Raw genomic sequence first — 17548 nt, 5'->3', positions numbered from 1 at the left:
GTGGCTGGCGCCTTAGCCAGTTGAGCTATAGGTGCCGAGCCAGAAAGACGTTTTCTTGTGAGGAGTGCTAGTATCATAACAGTGCCCTTAAGATGAAGCAGAATGGGAGGAAGGATTTTGTCAGCAACTTGCTTCAGGAATAAACTGTACAATCAAGTTGGACTTTTCCAGCCTTGAATTATCAGTAAGCTGTAGCTTGTCAGTATGTTTATACACCAATGTCTTCTTTTTTTTCTTTTTGTAGAGACAGAGTCTCACTTTATCGCCCTCGGTAGAGTGCCATGGTACCACATAGCTCACAGCAACCTCCAACTCGCTGGGCTAGGCGATTCTCTTGCCTCAGCCTCTTGAGTAGCTGGGACCACAAGCACCCGCCACAACACCTGGCTAGTTGTTGTTGTTGCAGTTTGGCTGGGGCCCTGTTTGAACCCGCTACCCTTGGTATATGGGGCTAGCACCCTACCCACTGAGCCATAGGTGCCACCCTATACACCAATGTCTTCTTAAGGACTTGTATTCTTTTCTTCTGGAGCACCTTATTGGTAGGTTTTAGGCAGGAACAATGCCCACAGGTGTTCGCCTCTAAAATGGTTGAAATGTAACTGTCTAATTGGGGATTTTCCCCACAAGGTACGCAAGGTGGTGACTGCAAATTGTTTGAAGGATGCTGTCTTTCCAGAGGCTCTTCGTAAAGTCTCATCTTGGTCTGGGAGTTTCTCCTTTAAGGGAGTAAGTTGTTTCTAAATGGTATTAGCTTTGGGGAAGGGGAAACTCCTGAGCTGAAAACTAAACTGTAATGTTGTTATCTCTCCAGAACGATGAACTGAAATGATACTAGGTTTAGCTTTTCTTCACTAGAGGTTAATGCTCGAATGACCTTAAGAGTAAACATTTTATTGATGCTGGTAGTATTCATTCTGACAGGTTAGAAATTAATGCATTGTGAAACCGAGCCACAGGGGAAAATATCCTTTACGTTTCTCTCTTTTGTTCTTGCCACATTGCCAGCTCTGCGTTCAGTAAGTCGTAAGGGTCCCCTCCATGAATGTGCTCTTTTCCTAAGTTAACCACCCCAAGGCATTCAGAAAGCCAAACGGTTCTGTGAACTCCATCCCCTCCCACTAAAGCCTTCCTCTGTTTCTCTCCACTGATGTCCGCCCTATCACCTCCTCACCTGACTGGAGAGATGAGAACATGTTCTCTCTGCTTATTCCAGCTCCTCCTGTCTCTTTCCTCTAAGTCAGTGATTCTCAACCAGTTGATTTTGCCCCCTGAAGGCATTTGGCAATGTCTGCAGATACTTTTGGTTATAAGTAGGGTGGCTCTCCTGACATCTCGCGGGTGGAGTCCAGGGATGCTCCCACAACAAGGTGTCTGACCCAAAATGTCAGTGGTGCAGAGGTTGGAGAACTGGACTGAGGAAATGCCCCACCCAAGCTCACAATAAAGGTCAGGTCTCGGGTACTCCTTCTGCTCCTGAGGGGCTCACCGTGTGTATTTCCTCATGTGCTGCCCACTTCTGTCCTATAAACCTAATTTTCTGTTCACCTTGGTTTTCTGCTAGAGATTTCCTTCCCTTTGAATGTCGGTATTTCACAAGAGTACTTCTTGGTCTAATTGTTTTTCCCTTTAAAGTTGTCTCCTTTCATTCTTTGGGGTCCATTTTTCTAACTCAGGTAATGAAAACAAGCTCTTATTTTCAAAATTTCCAGTTTGTTACTAACTGTGTGACCTCAGACATAAGATTCGACTTCTCTTTGTTGTAGCAGTTTCACAGTCTGAAAGATGCAGATAATAATGCTATTTCATGAGGCTGTTAAAGCATTAAAGGAGCTAACGCAGTAATACGTGTAAAGTGCTTAGAACTGTTGCCTGCCGTGTGATAAGTGTTTAAGGTATTATAATGGCTAAGAATTTTCTGTTTATGTGTATGCCCATAAAATAGGAAACACATTTTACACCTCCATATTAGACAAATGCTTTGTATGTCTGATATCTTTTAGTCCATGAGTCAACTAACATTAGAAATTTTGATGATAAAAGAAAATTCAAAAAGTTTTCAAAACCATACCTGCAAACTTTGATTTTCACCTTAGTCTCCCACACCTTGTAATTCTTGCATCTCATCACGGGTTCCTCTAGGTTCCGTGTGGGTGTCATTCAGGTGGAACATTCAGGCACACAGATCCTTCCTCTTCCTACTGAAATGGCCACTCCTCATTGATGAGCACGGGGAGTATGAGATAGAGACTATAACGAAGGAACAGGAGGATCCGAGACGCTCGTGGAGGGTCTGAGATGGAGACGAGGAAATTCACCCTAATGTGAGGAAGAAGAGGATCTGAGACGCTCGTGGAGGGTCTGAGATGGAGACGAGGAAATTTATCTTAAACTGAGGAAGAGAAGCATCTGAAACACTCACCTTTCTCCTGCTAAATCTGGGTGGGGGGGGGCAGCTGATTTAGGAGCTAAGAAGATAGACTGTCGCCTCTTACAGTCACCTGTCTGAGAAGGACCTTTAGAAGTGATTTAGTCATCATCTTCTACATCGGAATATAAAACGTCTATTTCATAGGAGAAGAATTAAGACCTAGAACCCGAAATTTTAAAAAACAAAATAATGGCAGAGCTGGAACAAGACAGCAGGCCTATAATGGGGTCTTTTAATTTTCATTACAGGGATTTACTCCACTATCCCCAATTTCTTCTCTCTACTTCATCCCTCTGATTATCCTTTGATTTCTCTGTGATACAGTCTATCTCGTTGCTATCTGTTCTTCCTATTATGAACCTGATCATGTGGTACTGAGTTTTCACGTGCTTTACTTTTAATCAGTACTCTGTATTAACATGACCGGAACCAGTGCTCGCCATTTAAGAAACCACTATTTACCTGGCTGCGTGGACCAAAAATCCTGACAGCATCATTGATTCCTCACATTTTTTAGAAATGAATCCTGTCATTTCTATTACTTCTTATCAGCCCCTATCATAGCCACTCCCAGCCTGGACCTGCTCTGTCCAATAGAACTTTCTGTGAGGATGGGGAGGTTCTGTATCTGTGCTAGCAGCAGCCTCTAGCCACATGTGCAATATTGACTATTTCAAATGACTGAGGAACTGAATTTTTGTATGACAGCTTTATTCTGCCATTTATATTCCATACAATTCATCCATTTAAAGTGTACTACGATTCTGTTGTTTTTCATTTTCCCACGAAGTTGCACACCATCACTGCAATCAATTATAGAAGATTTCTCTGTCCCTGAGAGGAGCCCTCTACCTGTTAACAGTCATTCCCTGTCTCTTCCATATACCCTGCAGTTTCTGCCAGCCACTGATCTGCACTGTCTCTACAGAGTGTATGGACCGGAAATGTTCTGGACATTTCAGACAAAGAGAAGCATGCAGTACCTGGCCTTTTGTGTCTGTCTTCTATCACTTAACATAAGGTTTTCGAGATTATCCATGTTGTAGCAGGTGTCAGCACTTCATTCCTTTTATAGCCTAATATTCTATTGTATTGATACACCACATTTTATTTATCAGTTCACCAGTTGACGGACATTCAGGTTATGAATGGGTTATTATGAACAGTGCTGCTGTGACATTCATATCAGTTTTTCCATATTATTTGTATGTTTGAATTTCTTTCCTTTTTTTTTTTGAGATAGAGTCTCACTTTGTCACCCTGGGTATAATGCCATGGCATCACAGCTCATAGCTACCTCAAATTCCTGGGCTCAATCCTCTTACTTCAGCCTCCTGAGTACCTGGAATTACAGGAACCTACCATAACGCCTGGCTATTTTTAGAGATGGGGTCTCGCTCTTGCTGAGGCTCAAGCTGGTTTCAAACTTATGAGCTCCAGCAATCTGCCTGCCTCGGCCTCCCAGAGTGCTAGGATTACAGGCGAGAGCCATCATATCTGGCCCTATGTTTGAATTTCTTTATGTACCTAGGGGTGGAATTGCTGGGTCATATAGTAACTACGCATAACCTTTTGTTTTTAGTTTTTGAGATGGAGTCTCACTGTGTCACCCAAGCTGGAGTACAGTGGCTACTTACAGGCATAATCATAGCTCACAAGCAGCCTCAAACTCCTGGGCTCCAACCACCTTCCCATTTTAGCCTCCTGAGTAGCTGGGACTATAGGTGGATATCCCGGAGCCCAGCTATGCATAACATTTGGAAGAACTACATACAAAATGTCTGTACCATTTTACTTTCCCACCAGCAGTGTATGAGGGACTTAATTTATGCACATCCTCACAAACTCTTGTCATTATTTGTCTATTTCATTATAGTGTCCTTAGTGAGTGCTAAGCGATATCTCATTGTGGTTTTGATTTTGTGTTACCTTGATGGCTGAAGATGTTGAGCTTCTCTTCATACACTTGGCCATTCGTACACTTTGTTTGCAGAAAGGTCTATTCAGACTTTTTGCCTATTATTAAATTGTTTTTTTTTTTTTTTGTCTTTATACCGTTGGGTTGTAAAAGTTCTAATGTACTCTGGATACACGTTCCTCATCAGATATATAATTTGCAAATATTTTCTCCATTCTTTAGGTTGTCTTTGTACTTTCTTGGTGGTGCTCTTTAGAGCACAGACATTTTTAATTTCTATGAAGTCCAATTCATCTACTTTTTTCTTTTGTCAATGTACTTTTAATGTCATATCTAAGAAACTATTGCCAAATACAAGGCCATAAAGAGTTTGCTGTTTTATCCTAAGGGTTTTACAAGTTTGGGTTCCATGATCCATTTTTTATTAGTTTTTTATTATAGTAAAACATCATAAGCTTTGCCATTTTAACCATTTTAAACATACAATTCAGAGTTCTTAATCATATACAGGAAGTTGTACAACTATCATGACTATCTGTTCACAAAACTTTTTCATCCCCCCAGACTGTAACTTTGTGCCCCTTCAGCCATCACTCCTCTTTCTCCTCATCCTCCCCAGCCCGTGGGAGAAACTGAATTTCTCTATTGTATTTTATTTTACTTTAATTTTCTTAACTGTAAACAACTAAATGCAGCCAGTGGTGACTATCAAGTTAGACTGCACAGCTGTGATTCCACCAGTACTGTTTCAAAGCTGCCTTTGCATTCATTGCAGAGTCAGAGGAGGTTGTCAGCGTCATCCAAGAAATTGTTCCTGATCTTAAAAGAGCCTTTGACCCCTCGGGATAAAAACCAGGCTTCTCTGAGTAGGACTAGCTAACAAGAATTGGACGATTCTACTAACATTCTCCTTAGCGATTGTTATATACAGTTTAATAGCTATCCTTGAAAAGAAAAAAAGAAAAGAAAATTATATGAAAATTGAAGTTTCAACATCCCAGTTGTATTTTCTAAACATCTCTCTTTGGATGCTTGCATTTCCTAATTTATAGACTCCAGAAATGCATGTAGTTGCAAATGAGGACATGAGTCATGAATGTCACCCAAAACTCATTCTGAGTTCAGTCATGATGAATTGAATTTGTATTCATATAGTTATCACTGGTCATTGGTTCAAAATATCCAAATATCAAAAATTAATGATGAATATTAAATGAACACTTGAAGAAGGTACAACGCTAGCACTTAATAAGGAGAGATTAGTATGTCCTTTTTCCTTTTTTTAAAAACTGGATAAAAATATCTTTATAAAGATGTAAATTTCAATGCAGATCAAATGTTTGGTTGTTTGGGTTTTGACAGCTTAAATTTATTTACTTCATTTGGAGAAAATCTAAGAGGAAAGGCTTCAGAATTAGAAAGAGACGTAGGCATTAGAATCACAGATGATGCAGTTTTGAAATGCCCTTATGTTTTGATAGATGTTTCTAAAATTCCATTTATAATGTTCTGAGTAAAATAGAAGGCCATGCCCAGCTTCCTGGACATTAATGGTTCCTTATTTATTTTGCAGATACTGCGTTGGCCAGTGGTCATGCTACGGACTATCTATTTGTTGGAAATATTGTTTACACAGTAAGTTTGCTTATTGAGCCATTCTTTTTTTTTTTTTTTTTTTTTTTGAGACAGAGCCTCAAGCTGTCCCCCTGGGTAGAGTGCCATGGCATTACAGCTCACAGCAACCTCCAACTCCTGGGCTCAAGCGAGTCTCCTGCCTCCGCCTCCCAGGTAGCTGGGACCACAGGCGCCCGCCACAACGCCCGGCCATCCTTTGGTTGCAGCCATCATCATTGTTTGGCGGGTTGGGGCTGGGGATTCGCACCTGCCACCCTAGGTGCACATGGCTGGTGCCTCAGCCGGCCGAGCCACAGGCGCGAGCCTATTGAGCCATTCTTAAAAGGTCTAGGTGTGGGTTATAATTTTTATAACCTTTGTGTGGCCTTCTTCATTATTACTATCTCTTTCAAATCTTCAAAGTCTGTTTTATAGATTCCTTAAAGTTCGGCATGGTTGTGAAATCCTTACTGTATTGCTTTTGAAGGTGACACAGAGTCACAGTTCCTGGACAAGTGATTAGCACATTGCCTGGTTTTTCAAATGATTATTCCACATCTACCCTGTAAAGAAAACACTCAGGAATGTGATTTTTGCCCATATCAGCCAAGCTAAGAATAGGGAAAAACTATTATTTGTGAAAATGCCATCAATAGAATGAGAGTTTCTCTGGTAGTAAATCTGCCTGTATGTTTCCTAAAAACGGTCCCTAGAGAGTTAGCTGCCAATGTGGTACTTGCAAAGTACCACTTCCTTGGAGGAATTAGCTCTAGAGCAGAGAGGAATTTCTCATGGAAAGTGAAAATAACTCACTGAGGATAAGGTGTTTTTCCAAACTCTTCTTTCTTTTCACAGTATGTTGTTGTTACTGTTTGCCTGAAAGCTGGTTTGGAGACTACAGCTTGGACTAAAGTAAGTTTTTGTAGAATTTTTTTCTTTATCCAGTATAGATAATTTTTATGGTACGATTTTTTTTTTAAGCCTTGGAGAAATAATAAGCAACATCTAGCTCTCTTATTTTAAAATTAGCATGTAAAAATTGTGGTTTGATCTTTCTGAGGGCAAATTTGCAGTCCAGAGTTTCGTGGTGATTCATTTGCTGAAGCACCAGATAAGGCTGTAAGCTGTTAACAGTCACCTCAGTTCAAATGTATATGCCCATTGTAAGAAAAAAAGCCAAAACCCATATATACACACATGTGGAAAATACAGAAGGATGAAAAAATAAATCCCATGATTTTACCACCCAGAGACAGTTCCTAACACTATGATCTGTAATCTTCCAGACTTTATTCCATACATGCATGTGTTTTTTAATAAGCTGATATGTTATAAAACAGAGTTTTGTAATCTTCTTATACTTAAAAATATACCAGGTGCATTTTTCTGTGCCTTAAAATACAGGACATAAAGTTTATGTGCAATTTACCGTACAATTCAACAAAGTCAAATTCCATGTTCATGATCCCAGAGTATCAGTCTTTATAGATGCTCTATTATTTATTTCATTAGCCTGTTATTTTAGACATTTTGGTTATTTATAGCATTTGAGGATTATAAGTAATGTTTCTTGTTTATCTCTCATAGAATGTCATGACCTGACTGCTTTTTAAATGTTCTGCTAAGAAAAGTGGGGATGGGGGTGGGAAGTCATTGTGCAATCAGGGACTCCCCCAGAAGACAGTGGCAACTAGTCCAGGGCAGAAGAGATGGTGACTCAGGCTGGGAGTTAGAGGAAGAGGTGCTATGAAGTAGTCAGGGTCTGGATGTATTTTTGTTCTTTGAAAAGCTAACAGGGCTCGTAGAAGGATTAGATTGTAAGACATGAAAGAAAGGAAGACGCCAAGGATCATCATACTACAGGGCACAGGAGGAAAAAAATAACAACTCAGATGTTTAAACAAGCATTGTTACGGTGTAATAGCCATTCCAGATTAAAAATAAAATAAAATAAATAAAAAACTCCTTGTAAAATGAACAGAACAATTAAAGTCTCAGAATTTTTAGTAAAAACACCGTGTTCATTTTGTCTATTCAACTGTTCTCTCACTAGGTTAATGAGCCCTTGTTCTGCGCAATCCAAGGATGGAACAAATACTTGCCGTGAACTGAAAGGTCCCTGCTGTCACTACAGGATAGATCTTAGAGAAAAGTCAGCTGTGACAGCAAAAGCATATTTTTCAGTGTGGTTTGGGGCCACTAATTACTTGAGTTCGTTGTTAAAAATTCTGAGAAAAGGGAATCAGGAAGATTGAACTCCCCAATCGTTACCACTTTCCACAGGGAAGGGGTGACTTAGATATGGGGGCTCCTGCAGCAGGAAGGGTTCAAGTGACTCTGCCCAGCCAGTGAGATGTTCTGAGGGTCCGTTTTCCTCTGCAGTTCAGTCACCTGGCTGTTTGGGGAAGCATGCTGATCTGGCTGGTGTTTTTTGGCATCTACTCCACCATCTGGCCCACCATTCCCGTTGCTCCTGATATGAGAGGACAGGTCAGTGCTACTAACTGTGAGTGTACCTCCTGTATCTCCTGACAGCAGTGTTTTCCGTGTGTGAGTGAGCAGGCTTTCTGTGTCTTACAATAACCAGGAGGAGAGGCTGGGGGGACCTGCTTCTTTTACAAAATCAGAGCATCTTGAAGGGGTTGCCCAGTCCATAGAACTGGCATTTGAAAATTTTTTTAAAATGTCGTGTAGAGACAGGGCCTCATGGTGTTGCCCCCAGCTGAACTTGAACTCCTGAGCTGGTGCTATCCTTCCAACCTGACCTCCCAAAATGCTGGGATTACAGGCATGAGCCACCATGCCCACTCTGAAATTTTAAGCATTGTGAGAAATCGTTAACTTAAATCTTCTGACTTGCCCAGCATGTCCACGTTTCCATAACAGATTCTGTGTTAATTGCACATAGCGCTGATATGTACAACTGTGGCTCTTTGGGAATGGGAACCATCTTGAGTATTAATATTCCTATGATTATGTTGATGATAGTTTCAATATTATACTCTGATTAGGTGATAATTGGTCACCTGTGAAAGAGAAACATAATAGCTCTATTAACCAGATCATTGATGAGCCAGAAATCTCTCATGGTTCATCTCTTTGAACTAGAGAGGCTGAGATTAAAGACCTCTATATTTGTTTGAATTTTTTTTTTTTTTTTTGAGACAGAGTCTCAAGTTGTCACTCTGGGTGAAATGCCGTGGCATCACAGCTCACAGCAGCCTCAAACTCTTGGGCTTAAGCGATTCTCTTGCCTCAGCCTCCCCAGTAGCTGGGGCTACAGGCATCCACCACAATGCTAGGCTATTTTTTTGTTGTTGCAGTTGTCATTGTTGTTTTAGCTGGCCTGGCTGGTTTTGAACCTGCCAGCTTCAGTGTATGTGGCTGGCACCCTAACTACTGAGCAATGGGCACCACCCTGTTTGAATATTTTGAATATTTTTTATATGTCCTTTTCTTTTATATTATTTTCATTCAGTGTTTGAGGTTGAGCCAAACAATGACAAATTGGATCATAGAATCCCATGGTATCAAGTGTGGAAAGGAAGGAACTTGGCAGTCTGTGGTCCAAACCTCCTCAATTTCCCAGAAAAGCTGTGCAGGCCAGGGGCTCCAGGTGCACCCCACAGAGCTACTCTGGGGTTGCTCCCACCCAGGCCCTGTGCTCTGGGGCCTCTGTGCTTCCTGCATAGTGCATTCCTCTGCACAGAGTGAAAACCATGCTGCATAAGGCCAGTCTTCCCACTTCTGGTCCATTCTCTGGGCTCCTGGTACCTCAGGTTTCCTTCCCAAACAGCCAAAACCCACTGCCCTGCCTGTCTGGCCCTCCCCCAGATCTAGGCCAGTGTGCCCCTCTTTGCAAGGGCTGGGCACTGAGGAGATTGGCAGTAGCACTGAGACATCCACCCACACTTGCAGAAGATGTTTGTGCTGTGGACTGAACCAGAGGTGGGAAGGGAAGAACTGTGTGTCAGGCTTCCGCTGGTGGGCCTGGCCCAGGAATTTTGTGGACCGGCTTGCCCATGACACACCTGGCTGTTACCTCTGCCAGGTAACTTACTCTGTAGAGAAAATGAACGAAAGTTCCTGGGTCCGCTCAAGTCTAGATGATGTTCAGCAACAGTCTCGTGTGAGATTATCCAGGGTGGCCCTGCCTGCCTTTTCACCGGATGCTTTAGCCAGCTGAATACCCAGGGTGTGCGGGGCCTGGGGTGGGCGCTGAGCAGCATGGCCTCATCCTGCGAGAGCAGGCTTGCGTGTTCTCTGTAAGGTGTCTTTTCTGTCTGTAAGGGGAGGGGACAGTTCTTTTCCAAATCCAGGTAGAAGAGGAAGTGAGAGGGTGCTGAATGAACCCAGATTGTTGTACAGCAACACGAGCATTTCCCAGCAAAGATGCTTTGTGCAATGTTATTGTAGAGCAGCATGATTGGTCCCATAAGACAGACCAAGAAAAGTGTCTGTGACGAGATCGTTGGTCAGGCGTGGTGCTGAGAACACCTGCTCCAGGCTCTCTTCTTTCTGGACAAGGCACACAGCCTGCAGGTCTGTTTCTAAACCTCAGCTTAATGGTGAAACCTCCATCATATTTGGGAACTCTTCCTGTAGAAATGTAGTGAGCAGTTCCTTCTATCCAAGAGCAAGAAGTGATAATGGTAAACATCATTTCATTTTTGTATGGAAGAATTTTTTTTTACTTGAACCATGTCATTTTAACCTTTATGTTGGTTGCTGTGTTTCTACAAAGCAAATGATGTTGTTATAAAATAGAACCTAGCTGGTGAGACTGAGATTTTCACTGGGTATTGAATAAGAGGATTAGTGTAGTTTTCTCGAGGCCGAATTTCTGAATGAGTCTTCTGCTGGCTGAGTTGAAAGAGCTGTTTAGCTTGTCTAGTCTTCTTCCAGAGGGAGCTGAGTGGGGAAGGGCACCAGTAAGCCACTTAATTTAGTGTCACAGCTAGCATTAGTGCTGAATCACCTGCCATCTGCCCCTCTGTATTTTGACTCAGTAGTTTGTTCAGTCTTTGAAAAATGGCAAAGAAGTATTAAAAAACATTTTTTAACACCTTTGTGGAATCACTTTGGTGGAGCGTGGCTGAACTAGCCTGAAGTCTCAGAAAGGCTTTGTGTTGACCCAGGAGGAATTATGTCCTGTCCTGAAAAGAGAGTGGACCTGGGTTCAGGTACAGTCAGTACAAGGAATTGGCTCTTTTGGGGAACTGTTGAAAATATGCCCAAACCTTGCCTCTCCCCGGGCTTATCAGTTGGTGAAGGGTATGCTAGGAAGAGACTGGCTTTATAAAAATTACTGTTTTAAGAATTAATGAAAACAATTTTTTTTCTTCAGTTCCCTAAACAGCAGTTTTTTGGCAAGTGAATATAATTCTTTGAAGCTTTAGAATTAAGCCAGAGAGAGATTTGACACACAAAGCATTTTGTCTATTCATAACACCTTCAACCATTGAAAAGATGTATTGTTTCTGCCAGGGTTTCCTAAACTGATTTGATTAAATATTTCTTTGTCTTGTCCATTATATTTGAAGTTTTTCTCACGCAGGTTTTCCCTTGAGGGCAGGGGAAAGGAAGGGCTGTAGAATTAAAGACTTGTTCTCCACTGTCAAAGAGTCTTTATCTTCCCAAGGCACCTCATGATGTGGTATGTGAAACCCAACCAGACAATGAGCCAGGAAGTCCCCATGGAAGTTTTTGAAATCAAAGGATGTCATCTGCATACTTCCTCTCCTGAATATTCACAACATTCATGAGATTTCTCGGGGCACTCTATGTCTTCCATTTTTTTTCTATTCCGAAGCTTTGGGCTATGGTAAATTAAAAACTCAGTTGTGTCTCTCCTGGTTAATGCCAGATTCCTCGGCTATGGGAAATATGTGATGATGTTTTTCCATAGAGGACCATGTGTTTTCTCTCCCCCTGCCCTGCATAATCATGTGATGTAAGCGTCTCCAGAAGGGGTTCCCAGAGCTCACAGGTGGAAAATGGCAGAACTGCCTTAATTCCTTCACCACCTTCCCCAAAATTGCCTGTTGAAGTAGTGCTTTGAATTATAAAAATGAGAAAACTTGACCTCAAACCAGATCAGGAAATGTGTTTATACTTTCTTCATGCATTTGCCAAGGCTTTTAACTTAAGGAGTGTCTGGGGGGATGCCATCTTACCTGAACTCCGTTCAAAAGTCAGGAGCCCTGCACGCATGCCCCGGCTGCTTATGAAGCCTTTGGCAAATCACTTTACCTGCATTAATATCCTAGTTAGCAAAGTCAGAGCAATGTCACTCCCCCACCCCCGAATTAACTCAGAGATTGTGGTGAGGACATGATAGGATAAACTGTGGGAAATCTAAAACATGCATGCTTTGCTTTTTTCCTGGGGTGACGAATTGTTTTTGAACCTTCCTAAGTAGAAATATTTCTGTGATTTAAATGTCCATTTCTTTTAACAATCAAAGAATTTTAACATTTTACAGGTTCTAGAAGAGATGTTTCTCAGTAAGGACCATTGACCAACTGCATCTGAATCATCTGACTTGCTTGTTAAAATGACAACACCCCCCCCCCAAATGCATAGGCATCTCTCTGTCACCTCTCTCTCTCTCTCTCTCACACACACACACACACACACACATGCACTTGTGCACACAGAATCAGAACCTCTAGGTTCTTCATTTTAATAAATTTCTTGGTGATTCTTCCTCTGAGAGGTTAAGAATGGTGCTCTGAGATACCTGAAACATTACTCCCTGGCAACATCTATGCTGGTGCTGGGTGTTACAGGAGAGGACACACTGCAGACGCTCATCACTGACTGATCGCTTGTGTGCAGTGCTTACCTAAGACACAGCCAGGTGGGCCAGTGATTGCCGTAAGGCAACCAGCTTTCTAAACAGGGAACTAGACCAAAAGAAGTTACCTTGCTCACCATAAAAAGTACTCCTCCCAAACTTTGGTGCCTTTCCTTTAAAGTTTTTTCATTGCTAGTAAAAGGGGGGACCCCCATTCACTTTGAAGTTTATAAACTGCTAACTCTGCCTGTAGAGCCAGGCTCCCAGTTCCAGCCAGTTTCTGGCATAGACAGACTTTTTTTTCTTTTTTTTTTTTATCCTAGACACAGGAATGGGTATATGTTTAAGTTTTATATCCACACTTGTATCTGCATAATGCAAATCCCAGTAGACAAAGTGTAAACAGGGGCAGGAATGGTTCTGCTGTCGTCGAATTAAGGCAAATAATTCCTCATCTGCCCTAATTATCACCCCTGGCTTTTGCAGCACTGGATCTCGGGCCTAGGTGGGTTCCCTGAAAAATATGAAAAACTGATGTTTGTTTCCAAATTGCATGTGCTCTAGGGGCTAAGCTGGGAAGTAAGGGTGATGTCATGTAGGTGGCCATCTGCACTCAGCGGTAGCTCTGAATGTCTATAGGATAGTGCTTAAGGACCAGGAGAGGACTTGTCTCTGGTGTGTTCAGTGGTCCCCCACAGCCTCCCTCTTTCACCTGTTCACGAGGGTACCCCATGTTCATGTATGTGCTGTGATTTGCACAAGAGGCCTAGCACCTTTGGAGAGTCATTTTCTCTCCTAACTACAAGGGACAGCTTAATCCCATCTCCCATGCTATAGTGAATGGTTCAGAAACCCTAACGGAGACACAGGAGATGTTTGCTGGTAATTTCTGGGACAGCAGCAAGTTTGCTCCTGAAAGAAATCCACCAGAGGACCCGTCCAGTATTCCTCTACTACATGTATATCCAAAAGACCAAAAATCACTTGGCAACAAAGATATTTGCACTAGATTGTTCATTGCAGCTCAATTCATAATCTCCAAGTCTTGGAAGAAGCCCAAGTGCCCATCCACCCATGAATGGATTAATAAATTGTGGTATATGTATACCATGGAATACTATGCAGCCTTCATAAAAGATGGAGACTTTACCTCTTTTATGTTTACGTGGTTGGAGCTGGAAAATATTCTTCTTAGTAAAGTAAAGAATTTCTCAGGAATAGAAAAAAAATATCCAATGTACTCAGTACTACTATAAAACCAATTTATAGTCACTTTCATATGAGGGATGAATCACAACTATAGCCCAGGATGAAGGCGGGAAGGAGCAGGGGATGGGAAGGGAGGGTGGTTTGATAGAAGGAGGGTTAATGGTGGGACCACACCTATGGAGCATATAGCAAGGGTACAAGTCAAATCTATCAAGTATTGAACACAGATGTCTTAACACTGGGATTAAGTAAATGAGGTGAAAGCTATGTTAATTAGTAGGATGTATGCACTCCAATTTGTACAAATAATCAACACATTGACTCCCACAAAGGCATACATGTATTCATGATCTATGTATATATAACTTAATAAAAAAAGAAGTAATTATAAAAAATCCACCAAAGAGGCAGCTTTTTCATCTAAATAGTGTGTTGCTACTGTGGTGCTGGGAGGGTTCAGCCACAAGGCAGGACCACCCTCAGGCTGCTACTGCTGCTGTGAAAGACACATTACAGAGGCAGAAAGGCAAATAAGAACATGTCTCTTGTTTTAAAATTATTTTCCTGTTATTTGTAATTGACCAGTGAAAAAATGCAAAAGTGTCTTTGAAACCAGTCCTGATGCCCCCCGCCCCCAGGCTGGGGTCTCTGAGGAGCCCGCCCCCCGGGCTGTCTGGGCATTGTCTGTGGCCCAGCAGAGGATGTGTCTCCTGACCAGTGTGGGGTTGGGACGTTTTCCCTGTCTTCACCAGGGCATGGTCAGCCAAGAAAATCAGTGATTTTTAAAAACAAACATAAGGGTTTATTTACCATAGCATAGTTTACAGTTTTACTGTACTTGAATTTACAGATTGATTTAAGGAGTTGGTGAAGAGTTACCTTGGTATTACAATTATCAGTTTTTTAGGTGATAACATCCCAGAAAATACCTAATGTGTGTTCCTTACTGGAATTCCTATAATGTGGCAATGTTGAGCAGGTCCCGTTTTTCCCAAGTATGTGTTACAGCCCAGGGCCCGGCTGGTGGTCAGTGGTCAGCCTTGTGGGGAAGAAAGTCTCATCAGGAGAGATTTGCTTTTCAGATGAGAGATCATCCTGGCATCTTCTCTGTATAGTTTTCTTAAATATTGAAGTTGGCCAAATTATTTGTTGAAATCCGGTCTAAAATCTGACTACAGCTTGTACATTTTGTGGAATAGTAAGACTCAGAAGTACCATGCCGTGTTTCTGGATGACATTGTTGTCATCTAGAGGGGATGGCTTCCTGATTCCTTCTGTCCCTGTGTCCCCAAGTCCCCCTATTTGTGTGTGTTTAACCTCTTTGAAGGCTCCTCACTCCAGTCCCTGTCAGAGGCAATCACTAGAGAAAAAAAAAAAATTAAAACTATAACAAAAAGTAAAACTCTTCACTGATAAAACAAAAATTGGAGACATTCATTTGGCCTGTGCTATCTTGGTCGGTTTTCACAGCCTGTAAACATTTGGGCTATAAAATCAGAAAACCCAAGAATCAATGAGACAAGAGCTCTGTCAGAAAATTACTCTTACAGTTGTTACATATAATGCCAAGTTGTTTTTGTTTTTCTTCTCCTGGTTAACAAACAAGGAGAAAGTATATTTTTTAAAAGTTGGAAGCTCCTTAAAGTGGTTTCAGATTGTTTCTGCAGGCAGCAGGGAACAGGGCTCTCTTTATCCTGATTGCTTCTCTGCAAGGCCCTGAGGATCAACAGAATCCGCCTGGATTAAAGTGACCTGGATCATATTTCTTTCCCATTCAGTGCAAATCATAACTGTGAAAGTAGGATTTGAACTAAATTAACCTAACACCTAAGACGTTTATAAAGTTAAGTCTATTGTTCATAACATCCATATTCTTGTTATTTCTGAGCCTCTGTTCCTCGGGTTTATGAAGGAAGTACTGTCTGTCTTTGGATTTAATAGGGAAATTAAAGAAAATAAGGCGTGTAAATGACAGTAGGAGATACTTATTGAACAATTATTAGGTGTCAGCCAAAATTTGTTCAAATAAATATGTATATGCAATGGCATGCATAATGAATTAGGCATCAGCTCATTCAATAATTTGCAGCCATATGAGGAAACTGAGCCTTAGGATGAAAGGCCTAATTGCCTAGTCAGGCAGGGTGTGGGGAAGCCAGGCTGTCTGGACTGTGTAAACAGCAGGCTGAGTCTCCTCACCTCACTGTGGAAAGCACCCAGGGTGATGATGAGCCAGGTGTCTTAAGAAAATGTCAGTCAATTCTTAAAATTTTACTTTTATTACATTTTATCTGAAGTGACTTACCCTACAATGCAATAGAATTTTAAAAATACAAACGTGGCTTTGAAAGGCATAAACAAGCTGTGTTCAAATCACCGTCTTCTTTGTAGCGAAGCAAGTTGTGACCAGTAATGTAGTAATTTTGTCTTTTACATACATTATGAAAACCCCCAATTATTTTTACTCCATAATCCCCCTTCCCCCATACGTGATTCTCTCCATTTTGGCAATTTACTTTATTTTAGCCTCTCGTTTTCAAGGAGGCCGTGTGTTAATTAGAGGCCAGGCGGCTTTGATTGTGAGCTATTTTTTTTCTTCAGAGGTTTTCTTGTGGTGTTGGCATTTGTCATTCATTCTGATGTTAATTTTAAAATATCTGTCAGCAAATTAAAGTGCACATTACATGCTGATTTTGTTTGTTTGTAATATTTATGCTCAGTGGACGCAGGGCGTGTTTGATGTGGTTTTGAACTTTTCCTTTCTCAAAACATGTGGAAATGTGTAGAGGCCACTCTTGTTAAGATTCTATGCGGGGGTTTACTTCTCCAACATCTGCAGAGGGAGGTGGTCCTGTCTGATGGCCGGGGACTCTCATCACTGCTCTACTCCCAGCAAGAGATGGGGCGGGAGGTGGGGTCTTTAGGCTTGTTCTATTGAAAAGGTAGAGAGATAATGGGAAGGGCTCCCAAATCAAGTTATGCAAGAAAACCTGACCAGGGTAGATTAGACCAGAGAGAAGAGGAAAGAGAAGCATAGGCTGCTAGTAGGTCTGTACCAGGATTTTTCTGTTTTGTGTAAATAGTGATGCAAAGCTATCATTGACGGTATCTAAGAGGGCAAAAACAGAGAACAGACCTAAAGTAGGTGAGATTGTCATTTACTGTTGTTTCCGGCAGCAGCATAAGCTATGGAAGTATCCACTGAGTAAATCACATGCTTTTGAACCTGGATTAACCAGCTGTCTTAAGTGTTTGGCATTCCTTTGGCCAAAGACAAGAAGAGAGAAATCTAGGTTGCTTATGTCTGTCTTGTATATGTACTTGGATTCACAATTGTTTTTAATGACTGCACCCTGACAAAGGATAGAAACAGCAACAAGAGCAAATTTAAGTGCACAGATACTTCCACGTATGTTACGAAGGCAAACCCTACCCACCCTGCTTAGCAACAGCAAAGACATCTCTTGCTTGCAGGATGTAGTGGCCTTTCGTCATCTTCTGCCTGCCCTGCATCTGTTTCCCCCTATTCTGGTCACAGCCCCAGGTCTCTTACCATCTTTTGAAACATGCACTCATG

General features: G+C 41.7%; 1 protein-coding gene across 2 annotated transcripts in view; it reads left to right on the top strand.

Annotated features, from left to right (window-relative positions):
• Positions 1-17548, top strand: part of ATP8A2 (ATPase phospholipid transporting 8A2) — a 625592-nt gene that overhangs the window by 466059 nt on the left and 141985 nt on the right. For both annotated transcript variants that reach the window (XM_012809508.2, XM_012809509.2), the window contains 3 exons: positions 5923-5984; positions 6819-6875; positions 8346-8453. In XM_012809508.2, the coding sequence (XP_012664962.1) occupies positions 5923-5984; positions 6819-6875; positions 8346-8453 (227 nt within the window). The remainder of the gene's footprint in view (positions 1-5922; positions 5985-6818; positions 6876-8345; positions 8454-17548) is intronic.

This window comes from Otolemur garnettii, unplaced genomic scaffold, assembly GCF_000181295.1.
Source record: "Otolemur garnettii isolate 467f Iridium unplaced genomic scaffold, OtoGar3 scaffold00106, whole genome shotgun sequence".
Classification (NCBI taxonomy): domain Eukaryota; kingdom Metazoa; phylum Chordata; class Mammalia; order Primates; family Galagidae; genus Otolemur; species Otolemur garnettii.
This window is presented reverse-complemented; position numbering and strand designations above follow the sequence as displayed.